We start from the raw sequence: 17,782 nt of genomic DNA on the forward strand, positions 1-17,782 counted from the left end.
TATATATTAAACAAGCCGAATTATTTTAATTTATTCCTATTTCATTTATCAACTAATTAGTTGAGCCTAAAAATATCATTTTCATGATTTCAGCCTAAACCCATCTTTGCAATTCAAATTTCAAGTAATCAAAATTGAGTGATTTAAGTTTTTCTCAACTATTTTGTTGTTTCTCAAATAATCAAAGTTGAGCGACTGCGTCTCTCTTCATCTTACCTTTTTTTGCTCTATTCATTGAATTTCCTTCACCTTGATCAAGACAGTACGTATATAATGGTGAATGAGTCTTATTAGAAAGTTTGTTATTTATATATTTTTCAATTGAACTACATTATTTTGTAAGTGTTAATATAACGTCATTGTAAGAGCTAAAATTGAATGTCATTAATTGGATTAATGTAATGTTGTCGCAAATGTTAAAAAAATGTAATTATGGTACGAAATCGAACCAATAGTTCCATCATTAAATTTAGACCCAACGATTTCACTTACTAAATACTTGAAAATTTTAGTTCAATTCAATTCTCTTTATAATCGAACTAAACTGGACCATGTCCAACACTAAGAGAAAGATGTGATAGAATTGTTAAACAATAACCCGTTTGATAGAATTTTAAAAAGTCAAAAGCTAATTATGAGATTCAACTGTTGCTTTTGAACATTTTCGAATAATTATCTTCTTGATTGAAATGGGAGCTGATAATCAAGAAAACTAATAAAACCCAAAAATTCAATTTCCTAAATGCAGGTCGCATGTCAACTACTAACTCTTTTCACAGCGTACAGACAAAGAAGCCTTTTCTACATAACAATAAATTGTTCAGCAGTTCTTCAATCTCAACCAGAAACTCTTTCTCGAAAACAAAACAAAATAGAACAGGAGCAAAAACCTTGCTGGTGTGAGGTGGTTAGACCAATTGCAAGGAAAACATGGAGAATCATCGGTCAGCCATTTATCAGCATCAAAATTGAACCTGCAACTGCTTATCCTTTGACAGTTGGAGTGGTTCTTGCAATGCCGGATTAATAGGGAACAACACGCATTGTGCATATTGGGCCATTAACTGATCGACGAGCACCAAGGCTACCATGGCTTCCACCACTGGAACACCTGCATCATGACCAACCAATCATGAATATCCTATAGAGTCCAGTCTTCACCCTTTTTAGTTAATCCACTCTGTTGATCTAACTGTAGCATCCCGATTTTCTTTCTTTAAAATAACACGTTAATTGAGAAAAAAAAAATGAGGCGTTACACTGTTACAGTAACTATTTCTCAGATTCAACAAACTAAATCCAATTTAAGCTCATCACCTCCCATACATATGTTTGGCTAACTCTTATGTAGACTTTGTTTCCAAACGTGTTTGAATAAGTTGCTCTCTCAGAATCGGTAAAAAGCTTCCTTAATTTGAAAATACCTCTGGCCTTACTCCCAAAATAACTTATTCTCAGTTTTGATCGATAGAATTACTTGTTATGAAACTAACTTATTTTCCTGATAGTAAACCTTTTAAGCTTAGCTAAACAAGCTATTGCAATTATAGTCGTCTCTCATGGCCAAGCCTTATGCCCAGACAAACTCATTCCAACAGACAATAAATATTAGACTGCTACAACCAATACATTATGACTTCTATGCATGGAAATCATAAAGACATTACAATGCCCGTGGAAAAGATGAAATTTCATAAACAAACCTCGTGGAACGACACAAGGATCACGGCGACCACAGGCTATAAGCTCTGTTTCGCGTTTGTCTCTAGTCACAGTATTCTGCTTCCTCTGCATAAAATTAGAAATGATACAACAAAAGTGCTCATATCCACAAAAGTAAAGAAGTTCATTTATTATAGCTTTGTAAGCATTGTAGGTGCAATATTTCACGTAGCTGGAAACATCAAAACTTCCATTCAAGAGTTCATGCATCACTCGAAAGGGGGACTGCTAGGACAATGTTCAAGATGCCAAAAGATACAGAAAAAAGTTAAAAACTTGGGTAAGACCTGGTTGGAAGTTATAGAACATGTTTAGCTAAGCTTCAAAGTAAGTCAAAATTACTTCATAGTAAATTTTGTTTCCAATCGTGTTTGCATAAGTTACTTTTTCCTTACTTTTAAGTAAGAAGAGTTGCTTGTATTGAAACTAACTAGTACCCTAACAAGTAAATAATTTTTAAAATTTGACAAAAAAAATATTTATTTCACTCTTACAAGTAAACATTTTAGCTTAGCCAAACATGCTCCCAAACATTTCAATTTATTCATTCAGTTCTTGACTAGTCATGCAAATTTTATTTGGCAAAACTGTTTGGGAACACTGCAAACAATTTCTCAAGCAACCGGGTTTTAGCAAAACTATTAGATATTTTATATATGAGCCACTGAGATCAAATGGGAACTGTTGTAGACGTAGTAAACTACTAAGCACGGAACTCCTCTCAAGATGGTTTTTTCATCAAACAGAGAAGATAGCTATGTAATTTTCACTGCTACTAATTTATATGAACTTACAATAGAGCAAGTATTTTCTCGATTTCAGCTAGTCATCCAGAGAGAAACGAGAGCAAACCGGGATTTGTGTGCGCGCGCGCGCGCATGTGAATGTGTGTGTAGAGAGAGATAGGACATACTGATATGGTAGGCGTAGGCTTGAAAGCTATTCTCATATTAATGATTTCTCCATTTGATATTCCACCCTGCATATTGAAAAGTAATCATGCAAACCATTCAAACTGACAAAGATAACAAGGCATGCTATACCTATATTCATTGATATTATATCTAATTCAATTATTAATAAAGTGAAGTGAATACCTGTATCCCACCAGAGCGGTTGGTTTTTGTCCTGATTTTGCCATGCTCATCTATATAGAACTCATCATTATGTTCACTACCGGTCATAAATGTACCTGATGAATTTCCACGAAAAGAAATTAGATCTGGTAGAAATGTATGAGCGAGAAGTACTAAAATACCCAATTAAATTTATTAGCCGATAATCAGATATAGTTATAGATTACAATCCAGTAAGTTTCTCCACCTGCAAATCCACTGCCAAACTCAAATCCCATAGTTGCCGGTATTGACATAACGGCTTTTGCGAGCTCTGCTTCAAGTTTATCGAAGACAGGAGAACCAAGCCCCTTAAAGAATCAAATTAATATTCAGAAACTTTCCTGGAAATTCACAAATTCAAAGAATGTCGCACAGCCTCAAGTCTGATGCACATCCAGGGACGTAGACAGGTTGGTGTTAGGTTTACCAGTGGGACATTTCTAACAATGCAAGTGACAACACCACCAACAGAATCTCCTTTAACTCGGACAGCATCAATGGCAGAAATCATTTTCTCCGCATACTCAGGATTCGGGCACCTTACAATATTACTTTCTATCTGGAAACGTTAGGGTGGTAAGAGACTTTTTTCTACTTCAGAAGGGTTAAGAGAGTAATTCCACATACAACAATAGAAAATAAACTTCTACCCAAAACGAGAAAGGATTGGGGGACTATCTAAAAGTATAGGAAATAGTTACAAGAGCCATAACCAAGAAAAATATATCACCCTGACAATACCAACATTGAGTTCTTTTGATCATGTGAGCCCATCTCTGAAAGTCTTAACTCATTCCTAAGCTCCATTTCATAAGGGTCTAAATTCAAGCTCAGCACCAGACTAAATAAAGTACATCCTTTTCTCATAAGTGTTGCATCTATGATGCCAAAGAAGAATAAATTAGGCAAGTAGTCACATGCAAACAAATTCTTTGCTTTGCATGCCATTATCCACTAATTGGCTAAACCCCTGTTTGGTAGAGATTTTTTGAGAATAAATTTTGTGAAAAGTAGATATGCTACCACACAAGGAAGCCAATAGTATTGTAAACTAAAAGTTTGAGCAACTAGGAGAAAAGTGCACAGTGCACATATAAAGACCATAAGACTGATGGCATGCTGATGAAAATGTGATTCTACAAGTATGAGTACCTGGTCGGGCGTCATCGTTTCATGATCAACCAAATCTTCAGGAAGGACAAGATTGTGTACTTGAGAAACATATGCTATAATCTGCCACACAAGCATCAGGAAATAGAAGAAATATCATGACCAAGTCCATGAGTGTTACTTTTATCTTCTGCAAGTTTGTCTTGAATATAATTAGATGTGGACAAAAGGAATTTAACATAACAAAGAAGGCGGTAGATATCTCGGCACCTTATACTAATTCACACTCTTCTTAGCAGAGTAAAAGATACACTCCCAGATCCAATTAACAAAATGCTAGCTATAACTTGTTGCTGCTTTATGTCATCATAGCAACAATCAAATAAACCCAGTATGACTAACAATTTCTTTGAAGAATAATACTTGGAATGCATATAGGCATCCCTGAAAGTGACAGCTTCAACTACGCTGAAATGTGGGTATGAGATGTATAAGCATGTGCTACATCTTAATAATAGCAGTATCAAACTAACTTCATGCAATCATTTAGCTTACTTCGGTTCCTGAATATTGTTTCAAAATTTTCTTAGCAACTGCTCCAGCGGCAACTCTTCCAATGGTTTCTCTCGCTGAAGATCTACCGCCACCCTGCATTTTTAGAGAAAAACCAACCATACAATGAAGTTAAAATAAAACAAGACAACTTTCTGTTGAGCTGATTCACCGACATATTAACTTTTCAAAAACATTGTGACAAGCTGCAAATGCTCTCATATTAATGGAGTCTTAAAGTGTTTATACCTGTACTGATCTCACGCCATACTTAAAACCATAAGTTGCAACAGCATGAGAAGGCCTATAAGCTAATAACATCTCACTGTAATCCTGTGAAAATCCCAATAACATATCAATGAGGTCAAAAGGTAAAAAAGAGGAAAAGGACATGGACATAAAAGACAATTAAGCAAGAATGAAACTTTGCCTATGACAATTTCAGATACTTAACTCTTACGCCAGACTTGCAATGGAAACAAGATAAATGAGAACTAAAAGAAAATGATTAATAACATTCACCAAGATATAAATTGTTAACTTTTTAGCACTTAAAATCTTCTGATGAAGGCACTTATACAGAGATCTGTCAATTTAAAGACAGTGAGACATCATGCCTGATTTGATCAATCTATACACAATAATTCAAAGCCCCATAAATGAAGACTCCATCAGAAACAAATTTATCAAAACAAATCATATTGCAAAGAATAGTATTTCACTGTGTATTAAACAACTAAGAAGCATATGTTAGACATCAAGAAAAATTATATGAGCTCAATCCAGATCATAAAAGATAAAACACAGAGTTAAGAATGTGAGGACTATGAAATTGACGTTCTAAATTATGTACGTTCAATTGCTTAATCAAACATCCAAGAAGTTCAAACAACAAAAACCTGGTATTCCACAGGTATAACACCAGCCGACCTATTCACCGCTTCTTTAGAAAGTTTCTTTTCCATTTCCCCCTTTAAGCCACGAACCAAACAAGAGGAAAACTTGTGAATCTTACATCTCCTCTCTGATCTGTGTTAGGTACTTCTATCTTGATAGGAGATCCAGTAGTAAGCCCTACAGTTAATATATAATGAATCATTCCACTTAAAGAAGACTACAAACAGCGCATGTGCAACTGAATCAAAGCATAATGAATATAGGAGTTTCAGAACTATAAACTAACCATCCGCTGTTCCCGATGCTATTTTGCACGTATCAGTTTCTTCTCTAGAGCTGGTGATTCGGCTTTGACCTGGCCTCCTAGATGAACAATTGGTTGTAAATTTATGATGAAAATGCAGAGATGAATGGTAACACCACCGGGAACGAAAACCTAGTAGCTTAGAACAAAAATACCTTCTGTCCAGATCTACTAGCATATCAGCTTCTGAGAGCGGAAGTCTAGGAGGGCACCCAGCAATTACACAGCCTACGCCACCACCATGAGATTCTCCAAATGTGGTAACACAGAAATAAGTCCCAAATGTGCTACCAGAGGCCTGTATCTCTGTGAGCAAGAGAGAACCATTTGAATTGCAACACTCGAGCATACGATAAGCTTCGGTTTCATCTTAAAGGATGAACTGATTTATCTTTAAATCGGCGTAGATGAATTTATCCCTGATTATGCATCCGCGAGGAGGAGGCATCTGATTTCATTTTGGAGCTGTAGAAGATCAAATTGGTAATGAAGATTTGAAATTGCATAAAAATCAAGCATATTACAAGGAGTGGCTCAATTCTTTATACGTTGATCAGATATTTAGCCCCTATCACATAAGTTATATCAAAACTTCTTTTTTCTTAAAAGAAAAATTATTTTCAACCACAAATTTGAATAAAATATTTTAAGCATAAATTTGGGAAGGTATATTCAATTGAGATTTTTAATAATTTTTATGGATTTAAAAAGTTTAGAAGCATTCAATTGAGACTTGTATTCAATTGAGACTTTTAAAGAGTCTTTAAGGAAGTGTATTCAATTGAAATTTTTAATGACTTTTTGAGATTTGAAAAGTTTAGGGGCATTCAATTAAGACTTTTGAGACTCTTTAAAAGTTACGGCGTATTCAATCTTTTTTTCCTTTAATCTTCTATGGACATGTATGATTATAATTTACTTTTTTCTATTGATTATATTCAATTTATCTTTATTTCTCTCTTATCTTTAGTTTCTATGAAAAAATTAAATTGGATTCTTGTAACTTTTTTCCTCCTTTTTTTCATTCAATTTTTTGGGAGAAATGTCTATTTTTTATTAAATTATAAAATTTTATATGAAAAATTTATAATTAAATTTACATAGATTGATTTTTATTTATTTTTAAAAGTATACTGTACTAATAATATTGAATCATATATATGAGGTCTTAAATTTTTATATTTTCAAATTTTTTTTATTATATAAGAAGAAAAATGGGAATTGTGGGAATCAACACCTATGTGAGAATTTCACACCAAATCTACATGAATTCTATTTCAAATGAAAATCCTCAAAAGTCTTTTGAATTTCACAAAAGTCTATAAAAATTTTAAAATGAAAATTCATAGAAGCCTACAAAAGACTTCCACTAATTTCATACAAATCTATAAATGATCCACGAAATCCACAAAAGTCATCACTTAAAAAAAGTCCATCAAAATTTTCAAAAGTCTCAATTGAATACACCCCTAAAAGTCACGGTGTATTCAATTGAGACTTTTATATACTTTTAAAAAGTTTCTAAAAGTTACGGCATATTCAATTAAACCTTTTCAGAAATCTCTATAAATTTTGGAATATTCAAATTTTAATAACTTCGAGAGATTTTTATAAATATTTCTGTAGTACTAACTTTTAAACATAAAGTGCTAATATAAAATCTTAAAATTTGTTTTTCATTAATCACGAGATTTTGGGAGACTTTCATAAAATAAAAAAAATAAAAAAAATCTTTCTTTCCTTTTTCTTTCTATGGATAGGTATGGCTAAATTTTTTTTATTGATTATATTTATTTTTATTTGTCTCTCTCTCTATGAAAAAATAAATTGGATTCTTATAAGTTTTTCTTCTTTTTTCATTCATTTTTTGTGAAAAATATCTATTTTTTATTAAATTATAAAATTTTATGTGAAAATTTTATAATTAAAATTAAATATATTGATTTTTATTTATTTTTAAAGACACATTATATTAATAATATTGAATATTAAATTTATTGTTTATCATACATATGTATAATTTTGATTATTATTTATTTAATTAAAGTCTTAAATTTTTATTCTTTTAATTTAGTTTAATTTTATTTTTTGTTATATGGGAAGGAAAAAGGGAATTTAGGGAACCAACACCTAGCGTGCAAGAATTTCACACCATTATACTGGATCCACATGAATTCTGTTTCAAATGAAAGTCTTCAAAAATCTTTTGAATTCTACAAAAGTCTATAAAAATTTTAAAATGAAAGTTCATAAAAGTCTACGAAAGACTTCCACTAATTCTATGTAAATTTATAAAAGATCTACGAAATTCACAGAAATCATTATTTAAAAAAAGTCTACCAAAGTCTTCAAAAATCCTAATTGAATGCACCCCCCAAATCTTTCTCTTAATTTTTAATTACACATTCTCCAAAATTATCATTCTGAGTGCTTGTTTGGTAGAAATTTTGATAATTGATTTTTTAACCATTAAATATAAAGTGAGTCCTACTTATGAGAGAAGAATTCAAAAATGACGATTGAAATAATGAAATAACGATCAAAAAATTGATTTTAATTGGCTTCAATTCTATACCAAACAAGCACTAAAACTCATTTTCCAAAATAATAATAATAATAAATAAATAAATAAAATCATTTTAATGGATGTCAAACAAGGACGTAGCCATGTTTGAGAACATTCCCCCCAAATTATTTTTCTTCAAATTCATTTTCAATCACATTTTATGAAATTCATAATAATAATAATAATAAATAAATAAATAAAATCATTTTAATGGATGTCAAACAAGGACGTAGCCATGTTTGAGAACATTCCCCCCAAATTATTTTTCTTCAAATTCATTTTCAATCACATTTTATGAAATTCATAATTATCAACATTTTAATTACATATTTCATCAATTTGATCTGTTAAAAATTTATTTTTTTATCAAAATTAAACGGCGACTTAACGAATCTAGGATTTATGCTTAACATACATAATGAATAGTTGATGACAAATGCTCCTTGACCTTTCTAGGAAGTCTCACGTGTTATTAAGTCCTTGTTTGATTCTCAATTCTTTTTGAAAACTTCTTTTATATATATATTTTATTTATTTATTTTCAGCCACACATTGTTTCACAAAATAGTTTTATATTTCTCCAAAATGGACTCAAATAGGGGCTAAAGTTAAAAAATATATATATAAATGCCAGAACTTCTAAAAATTAATAGCATTGAGAGTTAATTTTCTTGCTAGTTGAACATTATTCTCTAAAATAGATAAAATATGAATTATTGCCAGGTGAGAAAAAACCTGGTTACCAGAAAAATTCAACCACACATACTATGCTCATGGCTATTCAGTTTTAGTATTTCTTAAACTTTCATGCTCCTACTAGATAGGGAGGACTCACTAACGGATCCAGAATAAAAGGTGAGCACGGAAGACCGATCAAACAGCCACCCAATATAAGGGGAATTTTTTTTTTTCAAACGGATTCAATATGAGCGGCCGTTGATGCTCGTTGGGTGTTGGATTTGCCAATGGTCAGACTTGAGATGAGAGAAGTGAGGCGCTCTCTTCAATCCAAAATCAAAGGGGTCCAAAAATTCTAGTATTTAAAAAAAAAAAAAGTTAGATATTAAACTTTATGATGTTCGTTAAATATCGACAAAGTACTTATGGTACAGTGATGACTGTTAAATATTTCAATTTTGCTGCAATAACAGAGTCAATGACAAAATGGAGTCAATATATGATTTAACAGTTTGAAAAAAAGCACATAACACCTAGTTCCACCCCACCACAACACCCTATCACCCCACCTCCCGTCATTAACCCCAGCCAAGGAGCATTATTCTAAATATTTTACCCATGTGTACAAGGGTCGAGGGGGGAACAGCCCCATAACTGCCTTAAGCACATTTCATTTTTTATGGGTGAACTACAAAATAAGCCCTTGTTTGAGCCCTATTTTGAGTAGAAAATGCATTTTTAAATAGTAAATTTTGAGAACGTGTGGTTAAAAATGAAGAAATTTTTTTTGATTTACGTGTAATATTATTTTATTCGACAATTTGTGGTTAAAAATGAATATTGGAAAAACTTAAAAAAAATGAGACTCAAACAACCAATAAATTTTTATCTCCTACACCCTACACATACATGTGTAGGATTTCCCAACCATCTCAATGCTTTTTCACTAAATTTTTGAAACTTTTGCACAACTAGTTCTTAATCTGTAGCACCTCTTAAAAATATTATTCAACCTTTAAAATAAACATTTCAAATCTCAATCTTTAGCTCCTGTTTGGCCCTCATTAAATTACATTCTCTTTTTCTTTCTCATATTTTCAACCACAAAATCTTCTATAAAATAATATTACATGTAAATCGAAAAATTTTCCTTCTTTTTCAACCACTCATTTTTAAAAAAACACTATTCCACATATTTTTATTTCTAAAAAATGGGGGTCAAATGAGGGCTTAGTTCCATTTATATATCTTGACTTTTTAATATTATTTTTGTAGCCATTAACTTTCTCAAGCGAATATAAAAGTTATTTTTATGCGATTGTGCTACATATATATATAATGGTATACATATACGTGTATGGTGAGATATTAATTGAATCAAAATTTCTTCAATCAAATAAAAAAATCTTTTTCATTCACACACACACACACACATATATATAAAGAGTAATGTTATTTGCAGTTGCCCTATGTGACATTCTACGTAGCGATATACTGGCATTAGTCTTTAATTACATGGATTAAAAAAAAATAAATAAATAAAAATAGGTTAGCCTTTCATCCTCCATTCATGCATTACTTTCTTCCCAAAAACCTCTCAACCCATGTCTTTCCACACCCCCTCTCCCAAATCAATGGATTCTCCCCCCATCGGCCAAAGATCACCCACCCATTCAGAATATTGGTCGTCGATGTGTTTCGATAGTTGGTTGCCTGTGTTCTAATCAACAAGAGATTGGTGTTCTAATGAAATTTTATCCTTCAATATAAACGAATTTAATGGTTCAAATTTTTTAATTTTTAATTTTTTTTTAATTTTTTGAAATATACAAAAATTCAGAAACCCACTCCACTTCACTTCATCCCACGCACCCACAACCTCCTATGGAGATCCACCAAGATCTGTCATGCCATCTCCCCCTCTCTGTACGTATATAAACTATTCATTGTTTGATTCATATTATTTGGAAAAAATATATTTTTAAATAGTGATTTGACATTATTTCTATCACATTTTTCAATAAAATAATATTACATGCAAATTTAAAATTTTTCCTTATTTTTTAAATATACATTTCTCATATTACACTATTTAAAATGCATTTTTATAAAAGTAATGTAGCTCAAACAAGGTCTATATGTATATAAATTCATGAAAGAAATCATACAATTTGCTCCTATTCATTTGTCTAAAATCCCCACGCAGTTTCAGAAATGGCCCCACGCAAATACCCTTATCCCTATCCCTCCTAAATCTTCTTACTCCCAATTTGGCATGGCGTTTTTACCATTGGGGCTGTGGAAGGCAAGTTTGATCGAGCGGAATAGAAGCTCAATATGATTTATTTAATTATTATTATTATTTTTTTTTTCATTTTTCAATCAAGATTTCCTTGAACTGTGTATTAGATCGGTGCATCAAGATTTAAAGATTTGTGAACCATGTGATATTTATGATTTACAATACATTACTAAAAAAAAAAAAAAAAAAAAAAAAAAAAAAAAAAGCCAATTAAGTATATTGTTAGTTTGTTACACAACTTTTCAAATGTTTTTTAACAATGCAAAATTCTCTACTTATTCAAGGAACAGTATGGAGGAAAACAACAGGATTCATTCATCGAGAAAACTGAACACAGCTCTCTCTCTCTCTCTCTGTAAAATTGTGAATGCATAGTTTGTGTACATAGAGGGGGAGATGGCGTGAGATATTGTTGGGTGGAGGTAAGGGGCATTGGTGAGTTTGGGATTTTTTTTCACCTTTTAAGAAAATAAATCTGAACCAGTAAATCGATTTAATTAAGTGATGAGATTCTTTGTCAAATTCATTTGTTAAAAATCATTGTAGGAGGAACCCTCCCCATATCTAAATAATTATGTAATTCTACGTATACAAGCAGCATTATTCATGTTTAACATTTAACCGAATCTTCAAACTTTTTTTCTTTTTTTCACATTTTCAATTTCAAATTTTGATATATAAATTCTTTCCTACTTTCTTTCTACATAAATCTTGTCAAAATTAGTTCAATGTCATAATTAGATCCAGTTTGAGCCTCATTATTTCTTTATTAAAATGAAAAATATGACCGTTATCCATCACATCAAATCACTATATTTGACTTTTTATCTTTTGTGTGAGACTCATAATAACTATATTTTTCATTCTCACTTTTACAATAATATAGCTCAAACAGGAGCTAATTTAACTAAAAAGTTGTGGAAAATATTCGAAAAGGACGCTTTTTACTTCATAATAATTTGTTTGCATTACTACCGTACTTATTTGCACAGGGATAATCATTTGTTTGAAGTAAAAGGGTCTTGAGGCGTTATTTCCTTTACTTGTAGGAGAAACAAAAAGAGCAATTATTAAAACAAAAATAAAAGAAACTAACCAAACCGCTTCGACTGGAGTCGGCGATGTTGGAGTAAGTAGAGTTTTGACGGCGCCTGGAGGGACCTGAGCCGGGAAGGTCTAGAAATCGGAGCTTCGGCGATTTGTATGGGAGAGAAAGACAACGCCATTACCCGATGACATTTAAAGCTCACGTTGTTGCTTTCTTGAAAATGAATTCACTTGCAAGTGAGTGGGGATGGGGATAACTGTGAGGGGCAATCTTCTAAATGACCGGATTATTGATCCTATTTTTCACAATGGCCTTTTCTATTGGAAGTACTATTTTACTCTTATTTTTATTATTTGCAAGATGTATCCTGTATCTTTCGGGACTCATTAATCAGGATCTATATCTATATTTTTTAACCTTTCAAACACCTTTAAATATTCTTTGTATCTTAATAATTCTTTAAAGATCCTAGACTGATCTTCCTTGGTTATGTATTCTCGAACTAATCATTCTGAGACTTCTTCTTGTATATCTCTATGTTTAGTTATAATATCTTCTGCCTTTCTTATTTCTCTGCTAGTTCTTACAGAGTCAAATCTTATATTATTCTTACAATAATAATCAATATCTTGATATATTTCTTCAATTTTTTCTTTGCCAACAGGAAATATATCTTCAGACTTTTCAACCAATTTAAATAAAAACGAAATATCTTTCTCATCTAAGTATAATCTGAGATTATCATTAGAAGTGGGTGTGGATGCTTGTGAATTGTTCATCAGAATTTATCAAAACATAAGTATGTAAAAACGAGTAAATAACTTACAGTAATCAAATAAAAGTAAACAGGTTTTCCCTCCAATATACTTTTATGGATGCTTTGCATGTACTTAATCAATCTTCTGAATCAAGTAAAAGTTTAAAATATTTTTTGGAATCACTTAGGTCCACAACTGCTTCCGTAAAAGGCTTTTCAATTAAGGTTACATTTCTCATTTTAGAGAACTAGCCGTGTTTCCACAGACGCTATCTCACAGTATTCAGAGTCTCTGTTTTCACCTCTATCCAAACTCTTTTTAGAATCAAGTTCTTACTTGAAACGAAATTTTAAAAGATAACTCACACACAAGGTGCTACGATTTTGTTAGAAAACTGTCTTTTTCCCCTAAACTATTCATCAAAGACGGGTACTTTGGCATGGCTAACATCCATTCAAAATCAATGTTTTGAAAATCTTTTAAAATCTCTATCTGTACTGCCAAGGAATCATGAAAAACTTAATGAAATCCTTTTATGAAAGTTTTGTTGAACATAACAAATTTCACTTTAATATTCATAAACTAAAATAGTACATGCTTACAATCTATATTTACATACCTTTGGTACTCACTTTATGAAGTTTAGAACTCCATAAGTGATTATCTTATTACAAGCTTTGCTATCTTCAGACTATCTAAATTTTTTCTGAATACAAGTGGTGTATACAGATTACAAAATATTTGCGAAGTGTTTCTTCAGAGTGTTGTAGAGATAGGTTGTTTCGAGATATCTTCCTTCTTCCTTCTTGCCTCCTTTTATAGAAGCCTTTGAGAATCTTATCTTGACAGGTGTTTTCCACTTCCTTTTGTTGGGTAGCTCAATAATGTTATCTACACTGATTTCTACATTATCTTCTTGCTAGGTGGACCTCTTCTTTTGAAATTTTATGCCTTATCTTTGAATTTGTCTTCCACTTATGACAACTGGTGGGTGAGTAGTCACAATTATGGAGACTTTTGCACTATCTTCTGTCTTTTAGTAGCCACAGTTTTTCTTTAATAAATTTCTTTATTAAAGTAGTGATAAAGGGCCACTTTTGTCACCATCATTTTTCCATTTTCGAATCAAAGAATTCTGCAGGGAATTCTTCACTGTTGAGAGATGCTTGACTCATATCTTCAACTACGCAGTATTCATAATGGTGATCACTATAGTTTCAGAGTAATTTGCGTAGTTCTTTTGCCATATCTTCTGATCCATGTACTTGGTTGGAGATAATTGCAGATAATAAATGGTCGAGATAACAAATATCTTCTTCCTTTATAGCCATCCTTGTATTGGAGTAGAAAATATGGTCTTCAGATGGATAAACCCATATTTTTTCTTTTTCAGTAATTATCTGAGTTACATGCTCAAATATTTCTTTGTACCCTTTTGCTCTTTTGTAGGGCATCATATTTAAAACATCTTGATATCCATTTTTAACAACCTTTTGACTGGTTGGTAAAAAATGTTGGTTTGTAAGTCCCATTTTGATAACATGGAATGATGGATGCATATATTCAAGAACGGAATCACATTCCATAGTTGCTTAATGGAATCTGATGTATGTATTTGTTGTCTTGACGATTTCAGTATATCTTTTAACAACTTTCCTGATGTTAACTGGAAGCTGAACTATTTCTTTGAGATCTTTGTTGGGATATATACAGAGTATATTTCCTATTTCAAAGCAGTTTCGTACCCAGTTGGCTGGTGCTCCTGGATAGAAGTTTATCTTGTTGTATTTTGCATAGTGGAGAGTTTTCTTCCACTTTCCTATCTCCAAATACCAATCTGATAGAATATTAAAAATAACAATAAAGAACATAACTTCTTCATGGTTATCTTTTCTGGGAATTTTTGCTTCATGGCATATCTTGACAATATCTTTTGGATCTATTCTTTCAATAGAAAGTTTAGATTGAGTTTGACTCTGTGAAGAGCTACCTTCGCTTTTGATATCTTGAATATCTTCCTTAGTGGGAATTTTTGTATCTTCATTACCAGTAATAAGCTTAAGTATTTCCTGTGAAGGGATTCATATTACCTTCTTCTCTTTCCCTTTATCCTCGGGGAGAGCGCTAGTATTCACAAGTTCCTGCGAAGGGATACTAGACTTGGTACAAGTTACTTCTACCTCAAGGGCTATATTTTTGCCTCAAACGCTATCTTGGATATTTTGAATTTGTGTTTCTAAATAGGAAACTTTTATCTCAAGTATTTGGACTTTCGTCCTTAGTTGTTCTAGCTCCATCTCTGTTAAGATAATCAGGAACAAAGTTAGTTTTACCTTTTATGTATTCAATTTCAAATTTGAAATTTGAAAACCAAATTTGTATCCTAATAATAAATCTATTGGTAATAGATGAATCAACATTATTTTTCAAAAAGGCTTTAACTTGAGTATTATCAGTTCTAATCAAGAACTTCTTTGGTAATAAATAATCTTCATATTTTTGAACTCCCCTTTTTACAGTAATGAGTTCTTTCCTGTTCGTCTCATATTTTGTTTCAACTTTTTTGAATGTTCCTGATGTATAACCTGCAAGTATTTCAGAACAAGAACAATTCTTTTCACATTTATATTTTTTATGATTCTTTTTAACCTTTAATACTGCTCCCCAGTAATTATCTGAAGCATCAGTTTCAAGGATAAATAAATCTTCTTCTTGTGAAATTATAAGTTTGGGCAATACCTTTAATTCTTCTTTTACCTTCCTTATATTTTCACAATCTTGTCTTCCCAAGAGCGCATAATATTTTTTCTTAATTTTGGAAGAAAATATTTTTTTAATTTAGCACAATTTTCAATGAATCTTTCAGCATAATTCAATATACCAAGGAAGCTTTGTAATTATTTTTTATCTTTGATTTCTTTAGAAAATTCTTGAAATTTTTCTCCAATATAATATTGCAATTGCAATTCTCCTTCTTTTATAAATAATCCTAAAAATTCTATTTCTGATTTAGTTATCTCAGCTTTCTTTTGAGAAAGTGTAATACCATATTTTTTCATAATATAACAAAATTTCTCAAGATATTCAATATTTTCATCAATATTATTTGAATGAATAAGTAAATCATCTACATATACGATACAAAAATGAGTAATTGGTTTGATTATCTCATCCATTCTTTTTTGGAATATCTGTGGTGCATTTTTCAACCCAAATAGCATTACATTCCATTCGTATTGTCCTAAAGGATTGGGCGTACTAAATGCAGTTAATGGTTTACTTTCTTCTGTAAGCATGATTTGCCAAAACCCTGACGTACAATCAAATTTTGAAAATATCTTTTTGTTCTGTACTTATTTAATAAGGGTTTCCTTATTTGGCAAGTAGTATCCATCAAATTTGGTAACTTTATTTAATTTTTTGTAATTTATCACCATTCTGACTTTTCCTCTTTTTATCTCACTATATTTTTTAATCATAAATGCTGGGCTGCTATGTGGGCTTTAACTAGGCCTGATCAATTTGGCTTGTAGCAGTTCTTTTATCTGGTCTTTAAATTCTTTTTGATCATTAACACTATATTTCATAGGTTTGACTCTTACTATAGTGTCTGGATTGACTAATTCTATTTTTGCCTTTACTTTGTCTGTATTCCATTTTTCTAATGAATTTTCAGAATATGTTTCAGAAATTTCTTTTTTCAATTTTTCTAACCTATTTTCTGTTTTCATTTTTAGGACTGTAACTGGTTTAAATTTTTCTGTACTCCAACATCCACCACGCTGGGTTGAGGAACTCTGATGATTTATATCTGTATATGCTATTGTAACAGCCTTATTTATTTTGGGTGTAAATATTTTGTGTGCACAAGGAGTTGTGAACATATATTTATCAATATATTGTGTAAATGGTGCATATTTTAATAGGAAATTTTGTCCTAATAAAATATCACATCCAATTGTGGTTGACATATATATTGTATCAACAAATACTTCTCTAACGAAAATTAGAAAAGGTACTTGCATAGCATATTTGCTGTATATTACCTTATTTCCACCTGCTGTTGTAGTGGTGACTATCTTTTTTGAATTGTATTTTCAGTATTCAGATGGTAGTACATTTGGTAAGCATAAGCTTATTATACTTCCCGTATCTAAGTAAGTATGAAACTTAATTCTGCAATAACTTTTTATATTGAGTGTAATTTCAATATATGGACTCATAGGATTAGTACTTATTACTTTTTCCATGATAACAACGATTTCATACTTTCATCTATTCTTGATATGATGATTGGGTTATTATCAACTGTTATTTTTAAATATCCTTGACAGATTTTATAAGGACTGTACTTCTCGAGAAAGTTCATTCCTAGTCAAATAGGTGAACGATCAACTCCATACAATTCATCCTTATATAGAATTATTTCTTTAGTATATTCTTTCTGATCTTCCTCTATAAGTATAATAGAGAACTTTACATATTTTCTTATTTCAAGATTATTTCCTAAATAATCCTTGAATATATAAGGTTCTGGTATTTCAAAATCTATTAGATGACTAACAAATTTAGTATTTACATGACTTTTATCTGCTCCAGTGTCTATGAGAACAAGAAGATTCTTCTTATATCCTTTTTGATTTACATATTTTGTCTTAATGTAATATTGCGAACTTGATGGTTCAGCAATACATAATTTCTTGAGTTTATTTATTTTAGAATCTTGT

General features: G+C 31.2%; 1 protein-coding gene across 5 annotated transcripts; it reads right to left on the reverse strand.

Annotated features, from left to right (window-relative positions):
• Positions 1-661: 661 nt before the first annotated feature.
• On the reverse strand, positions 662-6,265 carry LOC111380877 (chorismate synthase 1, chloroplastic-like). 5 transcript variants are annotated; one of them, XM_023004842.1, is made up of 12 exons: positions 6,087-6,262; positions 5,686-6,009; positions 5,518-5,576; positions 4,752-4,835; positions 4,506-4,598; positions 3,993-4,073; positions 3,268-3,399; positions 3,046-3,148; positions 2,820-2,914; positions 2,636-2,701; positions 1,704-1,788; positions 662-1,111 (listed from the first exon to the last, which is right to left on the reverse strand). In XM_023004842.1, exons 2-12 carry the CDS (start codon positions 5,879-5,881, stop codon positions 963-965), a joined length of 1,143 nt encoding a protein of 380 aa, XP_022860610.1. In that variant the 5' UTR covers positions 5,882-6,009; positions 6,087-6,262; the 3' UTR covers positions 662-962. The 5 variants fall into 5 exon arrangements, with proteins under 5 accessions (XP_022860610.1, XP_022860408.1, XP_022860335.1 ...); XM_023004640.1 differs by having other exon boundaries at positions 5,686-5,762; positions 5,859-6,262; XM_023004567.1 differs by having other exon boundaries at positions 5,686-6,263.
• Positions 6,266-17,782: the final 11,517 nt, after the last annotated feature.

Source organism: Olea europaea, chromosome 1, assembly GCF_002742605.1.
Source record: "Olea europaea var. sylvestris chromosome 1, O_europaea_v1, whole genome shotgun sequence".
NCBI lineage: Eukaryota > Viridiplantae > Streptophyta > Magnoliopsida > Lamiales > Oleaceae > Olea > Olea europaea.